The sequence below is a fragment of the Mytilus californianus genome, unplaced genomic scaffold (assembly GCF_021869535.1).
Source record: "Mytilus californianus isolate M0D057914Y unplaced genomic scaffold, xbMytCali1.0.p SCAF_7, whole genome shotgun sequence".
Classification (NCBI taxonomy): Eukaryota; Metazoa; Mollusca; class Bivalvia; order Mytilida; family Mytilidae; genus Mytilus; species Mytilus californianus.
Window position 1 is genome coordinate 16,813,365 of NW_026262723.1, and position 17,510 is coordinate 16,830,874.

Genomic DNA, 17,510 nt, shown 5'->3' on the forward strand with positions numbered 1-17,510 from the left:
AACACTAGTGTGAACATTCCTTGGATGAAAACTCTCCACTTTTTACATAAATCAACTATGCAATTTTCAAATTCACTAAAAACTATTAATTAAGCCACATTTTATATATACTTCCCCTTAAAAAAAAACCTTTTTAGAACCTTATAATGACTGGTGGATGTTTTACACTGGACCCGGATAGAAAACCCTAGTGATTTTTTGTTGGTGGATAAAAATCACTGGGGATATTCTTCCTCCGGATAAAGTACACTGGCGGAATCAAACCACTATTAGTTGCACATCCATGTAGCAGTTTTTTTACATACTATATTTTCCTATGAAAGGCCATATAACATTATAATCCTACATAAAACAATGATGATAATATTTTATTATTATAATATGGGTCGCATTCATGTTAGCACATATTTTGCATAATATTGTATCGGTGAAACCGGAAGTTCGGAATCGTTTTGAGATTATAACCAACATCGAACATCCTTTGTTCAGAACAAAAAACTTTCGCTCCAAAAATTGAAATGTGTAATGTTAGTATTCTAAGATAGCTAAAAAATACTGCTAGTATTTGATACATTAATTCATGATGAATATATTGCATACCCACCATACTACGAACCTGTTTTTAGACATAATGTAAAGTGCACAGATGAGCACTTGCCGTGACCTGGTCCAAATTTACATGTACATGTACAAGCTTCTTGATGTTTTAACAGCTTTTAAAGCGTTTCAAAGAGTCAAAATACTTATTTTATATGTTTATGTGTAATATTACTGTCTACAATTGTCCATTTACAAACCGATATGTTCCTGTTAAGTAACGGTAAACACCTTACAATCCTGGACTTGTAAGTGAAAATATTGCCTGTCATTATACATTACAGGTGCTTTACGCCACTTCCGATCACACACCACTGCAAAATTTAACATTTCTAACATCAATATATTCCATACTGATTAAAAGTGTTGTTCTTAGCATAATATTTTTTGATGATTATTTGTTGCATTTTGGCTGTCACATGCACTTTGTTTACATCCATTTTTTTCAATTTTGCCAAGTAGGCGGTAGTGAGCGTCCAGACCTGCCAAGTACACTTATGACGTGTATAGGTATGAATTATGTCCTCTTATTCTTAAAATCCTGCATGGAGATTTTGAAAAGTTGGCGGGTATCCTGATTTCCAAAAAACTTAATACAAACCCAAGAATCTATCTAGATTCTACCCAAAAATTCTATTTCATATGATAAACATACTGCTTTTATAAATAATAAATACTTTAATTGAGTGATACAGTGTATAATATCATTTTTGCTCAATAAGTACAATTTAATTTTAGGAATTCGATTTGAGTATCTTATACAGTAGACTCCATCTAATCAGATATCGGCTAAACGAATATATTGGCTATTGTAGTATTTTTTCAAAACACCAAACCCTTCCCGGTATGTTTAATGTTAATTCAATAGTGTAATCGAATATATCGGCAAATAGGATAAGAATATTCAGGAAATTTTGTTCAGAACTATGCACAATCGGATATTTTCAATGTTTTTCTGATAGGAAGTTACGAAATTACAATCTTGCAGACAAGAAGATTTAGTTTTTACTGAATAAAAAGGAACTATTTCTTCTGAATAATTTATTGCAGTATACCGTACATATAAATCCCTTTTGACAAGAGAAATCTGACTTGTGTCAGATATAATTTTGTAACATTTGCATGACCACATGTCATGGATGCCAGTTTGTTTTGTTAACAAAATGTGAAGAAGCCTCGAGAACCATGACCTAAACATAAATAGTCTTCAGAAAACTTAAACTCAAGATACAATAATATTTTATCAATCATGATTATATATCTTCATAAATTTAAATTTGATTACTTAAAGAAATAAAATATATAATATTTTATAATTATAATATAGGCCTCATTCATGTAAGCACATATTTTGCATAAGATTGGTATCGGTGAAACCGCAAGTTCGGAATCGTTTTGTGATTATAACCAACATCGAACATCCTTTGTTCAGAACAAAAAACTTTCGCTGCAAAAATTGAAATGTGTAATGTTAGTATTCTAAGATAGCTTAAAAATACTGCTAGTATTTGAAACATTAATGCATGATGAATATATTGCATACTCACCATAGTACGAACCTGTTTTTATACATAATGTAAAGTTCACAGATGAGCACTTGCCGTGACCTGGTCCAAATTTACATGTACATGTACAAGCATCTTGATGTTTTAACAGCTTTTAAAGCGTCTCAAAGAGTCAACATTCTTATTTAATATATTTATGTGTAATATTACTGTCTACAATTGTCCATTTACATACCGATATATTCCTGTTAAGTAACGGTAAACACCTTACAATCCTGGACTTGTAAGTGAAAATATTGCCTGTCATTTGACATAACAGGTACTTTACGCCACTTCCGATCACACACCACTGCAAAATTTAACATTTCTAACATCGATATTGTCCATACTGATTAAAAGTGTTGTTCTTAGCATATTATTTTTTGATGATTATTTGTTGCATTTTGGCTGTCATATGCACTTTGTTTACATCCATTTTTTCTTGCCAAGTAGGCGGTAGTGAGCGTCCAGACCTGCCAAGTACACTTATGACGTGTATAGGTATGAATTATGTCCTCTTATTCTTAAAATCCTGCATGGAGATTTTGAAAAGTTGGCGGGTATCCTGATTTCCAAAAAACTTAATACAAACCCAAGAATCTATCTAGATATTACCTAAAAATTCTATTTCATATGATAAACATACTGCTTTTATAAATAATAAATACTTTAATTGAGTGATACAGTGTATAATATCATTTTTGCTCAATAAGTACAATTTAATTTTAGGAATTCGATTTGAGTATCTTATACAGTAGACTCCATCTAATCAGATATTGGCTAAACGAATATATTGGCTATTGTAGTATTTTTTCAAAACACCAAACCCTTCCCGGTATGTTTAATGTTAATTCAATAGTGTAATCGAATATATCGGCAAATAGGATAAGAATATTCAGGAAATTTTGTTCAGAACTATGCACAATCGGATATTTTCAATGTTTTTCTGATAGGAAGTTACGAAATTACAATCTTGCAGACAAGAAGATTTAGTTTTTACTGAATAAAAAGGAACTATTTCTTCTGAATAATTTATTGCAATATACCGTACATATAAATCCCTTTTGACAAGAGAAATCTGACTTGTGTCAGATATAATTTTGTAACATTTGCATGACCACATGTCATGGATGCCAGTTTGTTTTGTTAACAATATGTGAAGAAGCCTCGAGAACCATGACCTAAACATAAATAGTCTTCAGAAAACTTAAACTCAAGATACAATAATATTTTATCAATCATGATTATATATCTTCATAAATTTAAATTTGATTACTTAAAGAAATAAAATATATAACAAACACAATTTTAGTTTAGAAACTGCAGTGTACACAGACCATACTTTGATCTATTTATAGCCCAATTAGCTTACCTGTGATAAATGTAAATAATGGATATTAATTCGTTTACAAAACAAATAAAGACACAAACTATGGATAGTAGACAGTTATTCACATATAAATATTTCAGGACATTTTATTTATTTTAATAAATATAGGATTTAGAAACTGAAAAACAAATATAAGCATTACATAACCAGCTGATAATTTTTTACACAAACATTGTGGTGATGTAATTGATAAAAATCACTCCAGCCCTTTATAATATATAGCAGTGGTCAGGGCTAGTAACATCTCAGGATTAGGTCTAATCATTATTGCAGAATATTCAATGAATATACATTTATCGTCTAATTGAATATATCGGATAATGGAATATTTTGGCTGACATTTTGGGTATCCGATTTGCCGGAGTCTACTGTACATGTATATGAGTTTCTATAGTTGGCAAATGACACAATATTCAGTACATTGTAAAGTATTTCATTTAATAGAATTTTTTTAAAGACATGTTTTTTTTCTTTAATAGACAAAATGTGTAAAAAACCACCTTTTTCTTTAAATCCCATCCTACATGTTTTAATTTACACTACACATTTGGTAATTATAGCCTAGGGCATGCAAGATAGAAGTTTTGCAATTTCCAAAGTTTCCGATTGTGACATTGACTGAGTGTGAATTCCCATGGCGGATGATGCATTCATAGCAGGAGAATGCTAACCCTGTTGACGCACCCATCTCACTCCTTTAAGAGTTCATGCGATTCTTTTTTTTTTTGTGTTACCTGTTTTGGTCTCTTCCTAATTGATTTCCAAGATTTGAACATCAGAAACTACTGTTGCCTTAATTAATGACAACTTTTCATCTTTATTTTGGTCAGTTTTATTACAGTGCTTCCTAAATAAGTCAGCTGAAATGGGATCTATAGCCTAACATGGTCTAATGTTAGCGACAAAAGGCTATTTGCTCTATCAGGTTAATATTTTTTTAATCATTTTTGTTAATAAGGCAATAAAATGTTTAGGATTTGGAATCAAGCATAGGGTACATGTAAGTCCAGAGGCAGAAAACAGCCATATTTTCTTTTTTGGCCTTCTCTTTGTTATCAAGAATGCTGATCAAAAAGTTCACCTTTCAAATAAGCCTACTTTTTGAATTTACATGGAAAGGGGGAGGTCACCTAGTACAAATTTTAAATTGTGGTACAGTCGAACCTCGTTGTGTCGAACTGGGTTGTGTCGAAAACTCGGATGAGTCGAAGTAATTTCTTGGTCCTGGTAAAATTCCCGTTTGATCAATGCATAATTACCTCTGATGAGTCGAACTCGGTTGATTCGAATACTCAGTTAAGTCGAGTAAATTTTATAGTCCCGTCGAAGTAAAATTAATGTAAATTGACCCCGATATCTCGAAGTTCGAAAGTAAGAATTTTTGAAAGATGCAGACCTAATGATAAAAATTCAAATCGGATGTATTTCTTATTAAGCCTAATCATTTTCAAAAGAGATTAAAGCTGAGTAAACATACTTGTTTGTATAACAGTTAAAATGACATGTTTATGGTGACCGATAATTAACACCTTTGTTGATCGTTCAAGCGGAATGTTAGTGTGTTGAACATTTTTCACCCGAGATAAAAACGAAACGAATTTAAATGACCCAAGCCGAGATTTAATGAATCTTTAGATTTAAAACACATTAATTACAATACATAAAAGGATTAGGACAATTATAATACAGTCAGGAATATAACTCTATAGGGTTATTACAGAAAAATAACATACATTTGTTATTGTGGACTAAAAAATCAAAGAACTGTGATAACATATGTATGTTACATGTTTCAAAGGGACAATATACATCATTAGTTTAGTTAAAATGTATACAAGTTCTATTGATATTACTATTGTCTTTATGTATACTTAACTATAGAAAGATATAACCGTTCATAGTTTGCCAATTATGCATAGTACACCTATGTTATTACAGAAAAAATATCCCTTTAATAACTAAAGGGTGTTATCACAGCTACTCCAAAGCATTTGCTCAGACATACATCATGCTTAATTACAATGTATTTTAGTTAATTGTAAGAAATAATGACCAGAGCATGTAATGAGGTTCTGCGCAAGCTTCCCAGTAATTCCCAAGTGTCTCATATAATAAGTTACATTCCTTTAATAACTAAGCCTTGTTATTACAGCTAAGTTTATCCCTTAAAAGCCTTGTCTCATTGATTTACCATGGTTAATCAAAAATGTATTAATTTAATTAAAAAATTAGTTATCAAGGCTATGCATTTAGTTTCTGCGCAAAGTCTCAAGAGTTCCCTAGAGCCCACTGTAGATTAAAATATTTTTGATTTATTTTACAAACATTACAAATAACAAACATATGTTATTACAGATTTATAAAATTTAAGGAATAAAGAGTAGACAACTCATGAAAGTATCTGTAATAACACATGCAAGTTATTTTCTGTAATAACCCTATAGAGTTATATCCCTGACTGTAATAAATTCATGATGATTTAATGTAAAGCAGACGACATCCTCAGAGACCATTCAGAACTTATTTCGTACCGCGAGTGATTTCATAATTTATAGTGACTGACCTTTGTAAATATTTGTGTAGATTATTGATTTTATTTGTGCATATTTTTTCAGATGTCAAATGATGTTGTGAAGTAGCCATTCAATCCTGGACAGCATTGTCCAGTCAGAGAGAATGGACAGTGTAACAAAAGGAGTAAGACCCAGTAAGCTTGATGCCTGCATAGAAAACATCACAAGAACTTTGACACAAAAAAGTCAAGAAGATGATCCTCATCAGCCATCAAACCAATCAAATTTTTATAAAACAGAACCATACCAGGCCACAAGTGAAAGTGATACTTCCTTGAAGATGAAAATTCGGAAAGTTGGACCATTCCAAACTCCTGATGAATTGAAGCCTTATGAATGCCCCATTTGTCACAAGAAAATAAGCAATCAAGCTAACCTTCGAACACATATCAGAACACATACGGGTGACAAGCCACATCGCTGTGGCATCTGTGGCAAAAGTTTCAGCAGAAATGGCACGCTTCAGACCCATCTAACAATTCATTCAGGCGTGAAATTATACAAATGTGAAATATGCGGCAGAGCTATTAGAGACAGAGGAAATCTTTCGAAACACATGAAAATACATCTTACAAATATCGCTACAAAAAAGGAAATTGAGGAAACAACTGATTTTAGAATGAGAGTTCCTAAAAAAGAAAATGGTTCAGTTCATAATTCACAAAGGGATGTTCATATGAGGGATCTTGAAAGCAATACTTCACAAATGGACATTCTTAAGAAAGAGATATATGCACTGAATAACTCACAAATAGAAAACTTGAAAAAGGAAATAGGATCAGCAATAAGAGATTTACCGATGGAACCTCCCAGACCTAAACACCAAGCTATTGATTACTCACAATCTGGTAGAGGAGGCAGTTTGTCACCTGACAGAGGAGGCGAGACAAAGACAAATGAAGCATTGAAATTAAACATGTTTTCAAAACTTGAAATGAAGAGAAAAGAAAGTTCAACAACTCAGAAATTGAATCATACTCAGGACAATAAAGTCACCTACAACTGTGGACTCTGTTCAGTGGCATTCCCTAATACTGATTCATATTTTTCACACATGATGGCACACGCAAGGGATCAAAGCTACAACCAAAGGGGACCAGAATTCTTAGATGATCAATTGCTACCGTGGAGGAAAATGAAGAAACAGTTGAAACAGGACACTGACCAAAATGTATTTAGTTCTGCGGAGCAGGAGATGTTGGCTGCTTATGATAGAGAATTAAGAGCTTATAAAGAGCAACAAAGGAGAGCTGATGAAAAGTTGAACCGGTTTCACATGGAGAAACAATCGACCTCCGCGACAGAAGATGATGTCATGGATGACGATGAAAGTAGTATGACCTCTGTCGTCGAAGAACAAAAGGTCAAGGAGAAAGACAATTACAAATGTGGCATTTGTGGTGGTGAGTACAAGACCAAAGATAGCTTTGAAGACCATATCACCATTCACAAAGTTGATAAACCGTATCAATGTACTTTATGCCTGGAACAATTCAAGGAGCTCCGGGACTTACAAAAACACACAAGAAGCCACCGAGGTTTGAAACCCTACTACTGTGAAAAGTGTGGGAAGGAGTTTAATCAGGCCATTTTCCTTGTAGAACACCTGCAGCGACATTCAGCAGACGATCCGCAACCAAGTGGCAGCAATATGAACGGCAATTTGAGCGACAGTTCATCCAAAATACCTCATCAACAACAACCTCAAGGGGAAAATCAAGAAATGTTCATTGTAATAGAGTGACAACTGACAAGCAGATTTGGAAATTTTTTTTTGTTGTATACATGTATTTCCAACAAAAAAAAAAACAGTTTGATTGCTAAATTTTCCCTATTTTGTCATTGATATACTGTGTATATTTTTCTTATAGGTTAGTGCTAATTACATTTTTCTTCTTATTGTTGCAGTTAGTGTATTTTGTTTTGTTTGTTATTTTTATTACTTTTTTGTGATGTTTAGGTTGTATTTGTGGACCAAAATATACAAGCACACACTTTGTTCTTGCATATATCTGTTCAAACGAAAAGTAATGAGTGAAAAAAATTTAACAACAGATCTTTTTTTTCCTGTTTTCAGTGAAATTGAATTCAACAAAGACCTACCTTCTTTAACTTGTTTACACTTAATCAGTCAGGGGACTTATTGAAATAAGTGATTTTTAAATCACTTATTTGAGTAGCAAATTCAAAGTTTTTTCACAAATTGTGATTTTGTAGTTTTACCAAAATTTTAAACACATAGGTTTAGATAATATCTTTTCATTAGTAAACTTGAAAAAAATGAAATTTTTGCATCTTGAAAGTAGCAAGGTTTATCCCTTTGATGCTATCATTTAGCTGCAAATTCTATTTTAGTTGAAAAAATGCTATAATAATGGCTGTACATAATGAACTGATACTTTCTTCACAGATTTTTCCCAACAGTGGGAGTATTTTTCCTGTAAAGTTCAAGGTTTCATCTTTCAGATTATGTAATAAAATTCTACTGTTCGCGATCAAAATTTCACTGTTTGGGGGTGTTGAAATTAGTGGGGGTTATTAAAATAATGATACTTAAAGAAGTGATTTTTGGGAAGGAAATTGAGGTATGATACTTAAACAAGTGATTTTTATGTCATTATCCTAGATTCAGTACAAGGTCATCACCTGAAATGACCTGGTCATCCTATCAACACAGATGTTGGTTCTGATAATTTTAGCAACATAATTAGTCCCTGGATCATTAGTATTTTATATTTAAAGCTACAATAAAATTAAATGACTTCTTCTAAAGATTAATTTGTACTACTTAAATAGGTGATTATTAAAGAAAGACAACTCTTACTTCCATCCTTTATGGACATAATGTTACTTGAATCAGTGATTTAGAAAATCACTCATTTGAGTAAGTCCCCTGACTGTTAATTGTAATTTGCATATATATTATAGGATTAAATTCTTGTTGTATTCAACGCAGCTTTTTGACAAAGCATTTTTAGACAGGACATACATGTTAATGATTTATTTATATATTGTTTTGCCAGTTAAAGTAAACCAAGTATGTCATCTTAATTGATATTATTATTATTATTAAATTTTTCTGAAATTACGAAAAAAATGTTGCAGTATTATAAACTAAAATTCTAGATCAATCAATTATTAAAGACTTTAAATCTAAATAATTCTGTTTTTTTTTCTCTCACTGTGTTAACATGTTTCGGTCCTAGTTTGTGAAAATACATATTTTACATATTTATTGTTGTACGTGCAGTTTTGTGATTACCATTTTAACATGTAACTTAACTTGTGCCATATAATCACACTTTATTTTTACAATTTATGTAATATTTTATTGAATATGAATCTCAGGAAAGAAATCTCATTCACAAATCACAGGGCATCATTTCAATTTTTCCAATTTTAATTGTATTTTTCAAACATTTGTAAAAAGGGTATACTTTTCTTAATTTGTTTATTTATTTATAAAATGGGTATACTTCTTAAGTGCTGCTAATAAAAACTATCCCAGTATTGTAATTGTCCACCTCAAAATCATTTTATACATTATAAGCATTTTCTAGAATCCTTATTGACTCCAAAATTAAGTTTTGATTCCAGTTACCTCCCCTTTTCAGGTAAGGTAGCACTGGTACTAGTTACATGCAAGGCAGGGTAACAGTGAGAAGTACATTGTAGAGTAAAACTGAAATGATGTATCCCAATTTTATATTATTGTTTTCTTTAACCTGACCAAACAAACACATAATGGTTTATATATACCTCCCTGGTTCTTCAGAGAATAATGCATTAATGTGGAACTACCAATTAATTACCTGTTTTAATGTTGATAATTCGGAAGAAAGAAAAAATTAGCAACAAATCCAAGATTTTCAAAGGAAGGTTGCAGCAGAGGCCAAGTCAAATAGGGGACCATCAGTAAAAACCTAAAAAATGTAGATATAAAAAACAATGCAAAAACAGAAATTGTTAGTCATAATTGTGGGCCTCCTTGGCAGTTTCTGGACATTTGTCTTTTTATCAACTACTGTAGTGCTATAGTTTAAACTGCCTCTTTTTTTTGAATAATTTATGAAATTGAACAAGTATTTATTTATTGCTTGCTTTTTCTTGATTGTATTTTAAACAATGATGCAGGGGTGTAAAAATCAGTATTTGTTCAGAGTTTTTCAAGTACAAATGTACAAGGGAAATAAATTTTCAGTGCTATATAAGGCTAGTCAACTATATTTACCATGTTTACATGTGGTGAATTTTGTAATAGTATAACGAAATACTGTAATCTCTGAACATTTAAACCAGGTACATGTATGTGTATGTAAATATATATAAAAAGTAGGATATTAAATTACACACAGTACAAACTTTGTATGTAAATATTACATGTTAAGGATGCTCTCTGCTGAAAGATTTAAATAAAAAACAACTCCCAAATCAATACCTCATCATTATTTGTCCACCATTACAGAAGATCATATAAGTTCGGCAATATTGTCATTTGAAAAAAAGAAAATATCTGATGCCACAAAGCAAAAAGTATGGTATGAAGTCAATGTCAGGTTTGGGAAAATCTTGTGTCAAGTTTCACAGAATGTCAAAGAGTAATAAGATTTAAGAGAGTACATGTGTTCATGAAAATTATGGAAACAATTAAGATAAGGTTTGACAAGTTTGAGGTAGAAGCATTTAAAAAAAAAAAACAGCTGGAATGTGTTTCTATACAAAAAAGATGTTTTGTCATTTCAGAAAATATAGCAGAAAAAAAAATGAGGTAACAATAATTTAAAAATAATTTGTCAGAATTGGAATTTATTTGATTATTTTTTTAAATTTTGAGAAAGGTAGCACTAACAAAATGGTGCTGGTGTATTTTGTAGGAAAAATGCAGAGGAGTTCAAAATATTTCAGAAAAGTTAGGAATGTAAATGTACGTGATGAGCATCCTTAATGATTACATTTTTTGCATACATTTTATATGATTAAAACTATATTGATTTTTGAAATTCACGATAATGATATTTCAATAACTATAATTGATGGTAAAATATTTTGTGTATATAATTAATTGTATATAGATATTCATTATTAATACTCTTCCATATAACAATTGTTGTTTGACTTTTGTGCTTTTGCTAGATATAGGGATTTGCTGTTGCCATGTTTTATGCCGTGCCATTGTAAATGTTGTTTTGAATTGTTGTTACATATACATTGTACTATACACTTTTTATGCCATTTAGATCTGATTTTGTGTTCTCATATCAATTATGTACTTAAAAAACAATTTATATTGATTGTGAATATTTTGAATAAGACTTTTTCTTTAATTGTTACGATGATTTCTACACTAAGACAGGAACTTCAATTGTTCATAGGAATCTTACCTTACCGTCACTTCTTTGGTTATGTGCACTATAGCTTATGAATTTTTTGTCTTTTCCGCTTGTCCTTAATATGAGTAGGCATCAAATTATCCATACCTCTAGATGGTATCCTGTTTCTCTGTTGACATTACTTTTCTTTCATCTTAAAACTTGCAAATTTTTTTTTTTTTTTTGTAAATGAGTAAACTTTTGAATTAAGGATGTACTTAGGTTAGGTTTAGGAATTTCTGTCAGATGTTCGGACTTTTCCGACAATACAGGGTAAAATATTATGCCCAATAACACCCATTTTTCTTTTCATATAAGACTTTAATAGCTCATAAAAGGTCATTTACCAAAATTTAAGCAGATTCTAGATTTCTTTTCTTCCGATTTGAGACCCAACTAATACCAATGCAAATATAAGGTAAAAGTCTGAGTCAGCCTTTTCTCGCCATTTTTTAAAAATTAAATATCTCGAGGAGGAGCTCCATAACCTATCAATATTTTTAGCTAATTTTGTTCCTTAACTAATGCTCTTCTGACTTATAGTATCAATTTTAAATTCTAGATTTTTTTAATTTCACCGAAGTACATCCTTAAATACATTGAAAAATTGAAGAGCAGAAGTTTATGGCCTACAGTTGGAACGGATAAAATCAATCTTGACTTCTTTATTCTTTACTTTTGTTTTGATTTATTCAGTACATTTTGTACTAGTTGCATTGCTTTACTAGAGATTTACATATGTCTCTTATTTTCTGTTAAAACATTTTTATATTGATGAATTGAATGTATTTTTAATACTTTAGATTGTTGTTCAGCTGTGCTTCCACAAAATCATGTGACAGTTTGTGCCATTTTTTGTAGCAATATGCATGTTTTAAGTCTAATTAATTCTGCTGAAAATTTTAGCCAAATATTGTACTTGTTTGAGGTGTTCATTAGTGAACTTTTCTGGAAGCCCATAATAATATAGCATGTAGCATGGCTTCGAGTGTAGATTTCAAATTGGGGTATGTTTTCTGTTAAAATGCATTTTTGCTTGAATATAGCAGAATAGAATAAGAATAGAGGCCATAAGGCATATCACAGTATGCTCCACTTATACTATATAGCTATCAAATTTTTATGTCAAGTGAACTGCAAAATCTCGATCAAACTCCTATTACTTTTGCATATATTTTGAAAAATTCACATCTTGATAAGCATAACTACTAAGTTTCAAGTTAACATGACCACAACTTCATTATAAAGTACCTTTATAATAAGCTTAAACCTGATACAGGATGGACAAATATTTTCAATTTATTTAATTATATCAATACTTTTTTTTACTGATTTAAATATTACCTTCTAACAAATTTACATTATGTATTCTGACAGGTCAAGTACATTTTTATTTTTGATAAACAGCATTTTGTGTTTCTAGTCTGTTATATTTTGGAAATTGTAACAAAATGTATTTTTTTGAAATTATCATATGAATTTTTGATTTTAGATATTTTCATACCAATAATCTATATTTTGGTTTTAATATGATATTGAGAATTTGAAAGTATTTCAGAAAAGCTTTCGAAATATGTTTTTAGAGTACAATATTTTCTAAAAATGATTTGTACATGTAATGAGTGAGTATTTTATTTGATTTGAATAATACACAAAATGGATAACTGGAATTATTAAAAATATAAGACAGTTTTCATTCAACACCAATCACAAACGTTTGGCTCTTCTTAGAGCAAAGAAGAAAAAAACTCTTTGCAAAGCAAGGAATTTAAAAACGTGTTTTTACCACACTTTTTAATACACTTGTACATGTATTTCATTTTAGTATACATAAAGTCATATACATGGTTCGTTTATAAATATTAACAGGTCATATCATACACGTGTACATAAATGTAGAACATTATATCCATTACTTTTTTTTTCTATGTATTTGACTGTTTGATTTATCAAAAGATGGATTAAAATGAAAACCATTTAGCAATATTGCTAGCATCAGGTATTTTCTGTTTAAAAACCTAACCTCATAATTTTTATTTATTTTCTGTATACCTGTTATAATGGACCAATTTATAAAGGTTGACTGACCAGTGTTGTAGATTATTAGAAGGACTATGTTTGAGAGTACATATTACTTTAAGAAATTGTTTATTGCAGGAAATAAGATTAAAGCATTAATTGAGTGGTCACAGTTAGAGGAATAAACACTGAATAAGTCGGGGTACATAAAGATTGAAAAGAAAGTATTAAATTATCTCCCTTTGTTATTTGAAAAAGGGAGATAACTTAGTAATTAATGTCATGTGCTTTCAGATGGTCTTTTTATATATTGTAGATCTGACAGTATCAAAAAGCATAATTTTTTTGATTATGTAAATAGGTATATATATATATATGTGTTCTTTTTAGCAGGTATAATAAAACATAATTGGTAGCTAAGTCCAACTCAGCATTGTTTGTTTCTTTTGAATGTTTTTTTCTGTATTATAGTTCATTTTAACCTTGAGGTGATCTGTTTGTCCAGAATAATACTAGTGTGTCATTTATGGATGATTTTAGTATAGTTATGAGATTATATTTTGTAAACACTCTTTCACGTAGGGTAAATACATGGGTACTCTGGGAGTTAAAGATTGTTAATCGTGCTTATTCAACACTTCAGGGACATTTTTAAAATTCATTTTGAAACACGTAAGGGTATTCTGTTCCAAGCATTGTTTTTAACATAATATTCTTTCTTATTAAATTGTACAAATTGGATTTAAGATAAATGAGAAAAGATACTATTAAATATGCTGTTCAATTTAACAAGGTGGACACAATTTATACATGAAATTTGTTTGAAAAAAAAAGTTAGCGTATTTGAATAGTTGTTTTGTAAACAAAAATATAATTCATGGTGAAGAGAACCAAGTTTTCTGGGCTTTAACATTATCAGCAATTTAAAAATTCTCAAATCACATGATTCATTTGATGCAGCATACATGATCACAAAACAAGTGATCTGAAGTGTTTAAAAAGAATTCTATTTCTGAATATCAAGTAATTTTAACTTTTGAAGATGTGTGATTATATTTATACCTTCTGTACACATTGAAAATGAATTTGGTGATCAAATTTAGAATCCAGATATTATCATTATTCTTAAATTTCTATTATCATCTAACTTTTTATTCAACTTCTATTATAATTAGTATTGGCATTAGAAATAAAAATGTCATTCATTTTTTTTTTAATTAAAAATGATGTTGTGTAAATGTCATACCATATATACTCAAGTGTCATATTCTGATAAACAAACTTTTGACTGTTTAGTGATATTTTAATTTTACAGGAAAAAATATTTTATTTATAATTTACCAGTTTAAAGGTGCTAACTGTGTACTTATTTTGTTTATGTAATGTTGACTTTATTGATATTATGCCCTTCATTTAAGGTCAAGGACAATAGGTCATGTTTCTTGTTATGAATCTCAAAATGGGTCAGTCGAATCATTTTATAATTTTTCAACACATGGAATAAAGTTATGATTTTAATTTCATCCTTCAGAATGAATTTCCATTGTCATTGAATGTCATGGTAACTTTTTTAATCTTGTAAATTACAGGAAATGGCTTTAAATCGGACATAGAATGGATTTACCTTATGAAAATTGTTGTCTTTTTGCTATTATTGGTAATATGAAAATTAGATTTTGGGATTAAACAAGACATTTGAAGAAACATGATATATTTTTCTTTTATCTTATATTGAAATCTCAGTGATGCCATATCAGTTTTATGCTTCATATCATCTTGTTTTTGGTCAGTTAGTGAATTTTGTTCAATTTTTTTACAGTAAAATAATTTTTTGTCACTTGTTAATTAATTTTATCATATCAAATGTACAGCAGAAATTTCCATAATGATTCCCTAGTGCAGAATGGTCTTTGCCTGTATTATTAGACAGATGAATTGTAGTCTGTAAATCACCGAAGCATTAATTATACAGGGTTTATATTTCGAAAATCCAAACAGCATTTTTTTTCCTGTATGGAGATTTTGTTCATTGGAGTTGTCTCTCTTTGCACACAATGCTATATTATACTTTATATAAGGAAAAAATGAAAATGGAACTGAAGATTATTGAAAAATTTCTGACTTTCTAAATTGTGATATGCATTTAATGCGTGAATTAGTTATATTTTATTATACACTATATATGATGTTCTTTTCTTTTTCTTTTTCTTTTTCTGTATTGCGTTGAATTTTGAATGTCATCAAAATTTATTATTTATTAGTTTATTGCAAAATTACTTCATAACAAAGTCACAAATAATTGTTTTTTGTTAACAAATAGATCATGACAAGATGACATTCTCTAATCTCAAAATATCAAAACTAGCGATTAATTACTAAAGCTATTTGTTTTATAAATAGAGGGAAATGTTTAAATGATGAGAATTAAAGTGGTAGATTTATATTTCCTGATTTCAAGCACTAAACCTGTTTGTTTCGTTTAGTTTTAGCATTTTCTTGTCTTAAATTTTTATCTTCCTTGAAGATCTAGTTTACATGAGGGATATTTCACGATGTTAGGTAAATCTTGTATCAGACAAAAATTTCCTACTTATATTATATTAATTGCAAAAGGTTACTCCTAAATGAAAGATTATTTCCTTGTGGTATTTTAGCTCTACAAGAAAGTAAGACAGTTTATAATTTGTCATCTGTTTAGATATTATAAAATAGTTTGATAGCATTTAAGTAAAAATATGTAAATACTCTGGTATGTGGACAATTGTCTTTGTTTATTTCACTTTTATATTTGTAATTGAGAGGTTGGGCCAAATGTTGTAATATCATAAAAATAACAAAATAATGTAACATTTTAAAATTGAGTGATGGCACTATTTTTTCCAGGGACTTAATTAAGTCAACAGAATATCACTTATAAGTATTAAAGAATGTGATATAGATTTGATAGTTTTACATTGGATTCATGTGATAAATTGATATAAGATTTTACAAAGTCTGCAGATTTCAGGAAAAAGTTTTTAACTTACAAGTCACAAAATTAATCTTTCATAAAATGTCTTTGAATTTATATGGGTTGTGAATCCTCTTTTCTGGAGAATGTTACTGACCTGGGTTCAATGGCTTGTAGTCATAGGTTAAGCCCGAATTTTATATTACATTTAATTTTGATCCATCAGTGACCTTAAACGTATTGGCTACTATAAATGTGGGTATTTTTTTAGGTTGTTAATTTTCCCAATATCAATGGATAAAAAAAATGTGCATTGACTGATAACTAAGCCCCTCACATTAACATTGTTAAGGTGTACAATCTATTGATGTAGGGGATATTTGTATGTATGTTACAGTATCCCAAAATGAGCCAATAACTCCTGTAAATTTTTGATGTTAACAGTATTCATGTTGATAAAAATGTGGACCTTTTGTTTTACATCTTTGGTTGTCATTATTTAAGGTTCTGAGCATTTCTTATGAACTTTTCAAACATCAGCATTGTACACCAAATTATAATTTATTTATTTTAGTCATAAATCACATGAATTTTTAAGAGAGAAGTTTATGTGTCAGGTAGATTTTTCTGTATTTTATTACAATGCACCAACCTACTATTACACTTATATTATGTGTTATGTGTCTATGTTATTTGTGCTGTTATTTGCTTGTTGAAAACTTTGCTGCCATATTCAGTAGTTTATACATGTTTAGGTCTGTATTTTGTGCTGATAGTTATAGACATGTTGTTGTTCAATAAATATTAGAAATCAATCTGGTGTTATGTTTTTTTGTGTCTCTATAATTGATATAGTATACATAGCTATAAAATTCTTATTACGCAAAAAAGTTTCATAGGGTATAATGTTTTCGACCCGTCCATCAGTCTGTCTATCTGTCAGTCTGTCAGTCTATCTGTCAATCCTGTTCTTGTCATCGCAACTCCTCTAAAACGACACAACAGAATTTCATTAAAAACTTTGTAGATAATAAGGACAAACTATGTGGATGTGCATATCAACAGGAA

The 17,510-nt window shown here is 29.9% G+C and overlaps 1 protein-coding gene across 2 annotated transcripts; it reads left to right on the forward strand.

Annotated features, from left to right (window-relative positions):
* The first annotated feature begins 464 nt into the window (after window positions 1-464).
* On the forward strand, window positions 465-17,257 carry LOC127709294 (zinc finger protein 665-like). Of its 2 annotated transcripts, none has more exons than XM_052214753.1 (2): window positions 465-527; window positions 6,147-17,257. In XM_052214753.1, the coding sequence occupies exon 2, from the start codon at window positions 6,208-6,210 to the stop codon at window positions 7,846-7,848; it is 1,641 nt and encodes a 546-aa protein (XP_052070713.1). In that variant the 5' UTR covers window positions 465-527; window positions 6,147-6,207; the 3' UTR covers window positions 7,849-17,257. The 2 variants fall into 2 exon arrangements, with proteins under 2 accessions (XP_052070713.1, XP_052070714.1); XM_052214754.1 differs by lacking the exon at window positions 465-527 and adding an exon at window positions 2,048-2,067.
* The last annotated feature ends 253 nt before the right edge of the window (window positions 17,258-17,510 follow it).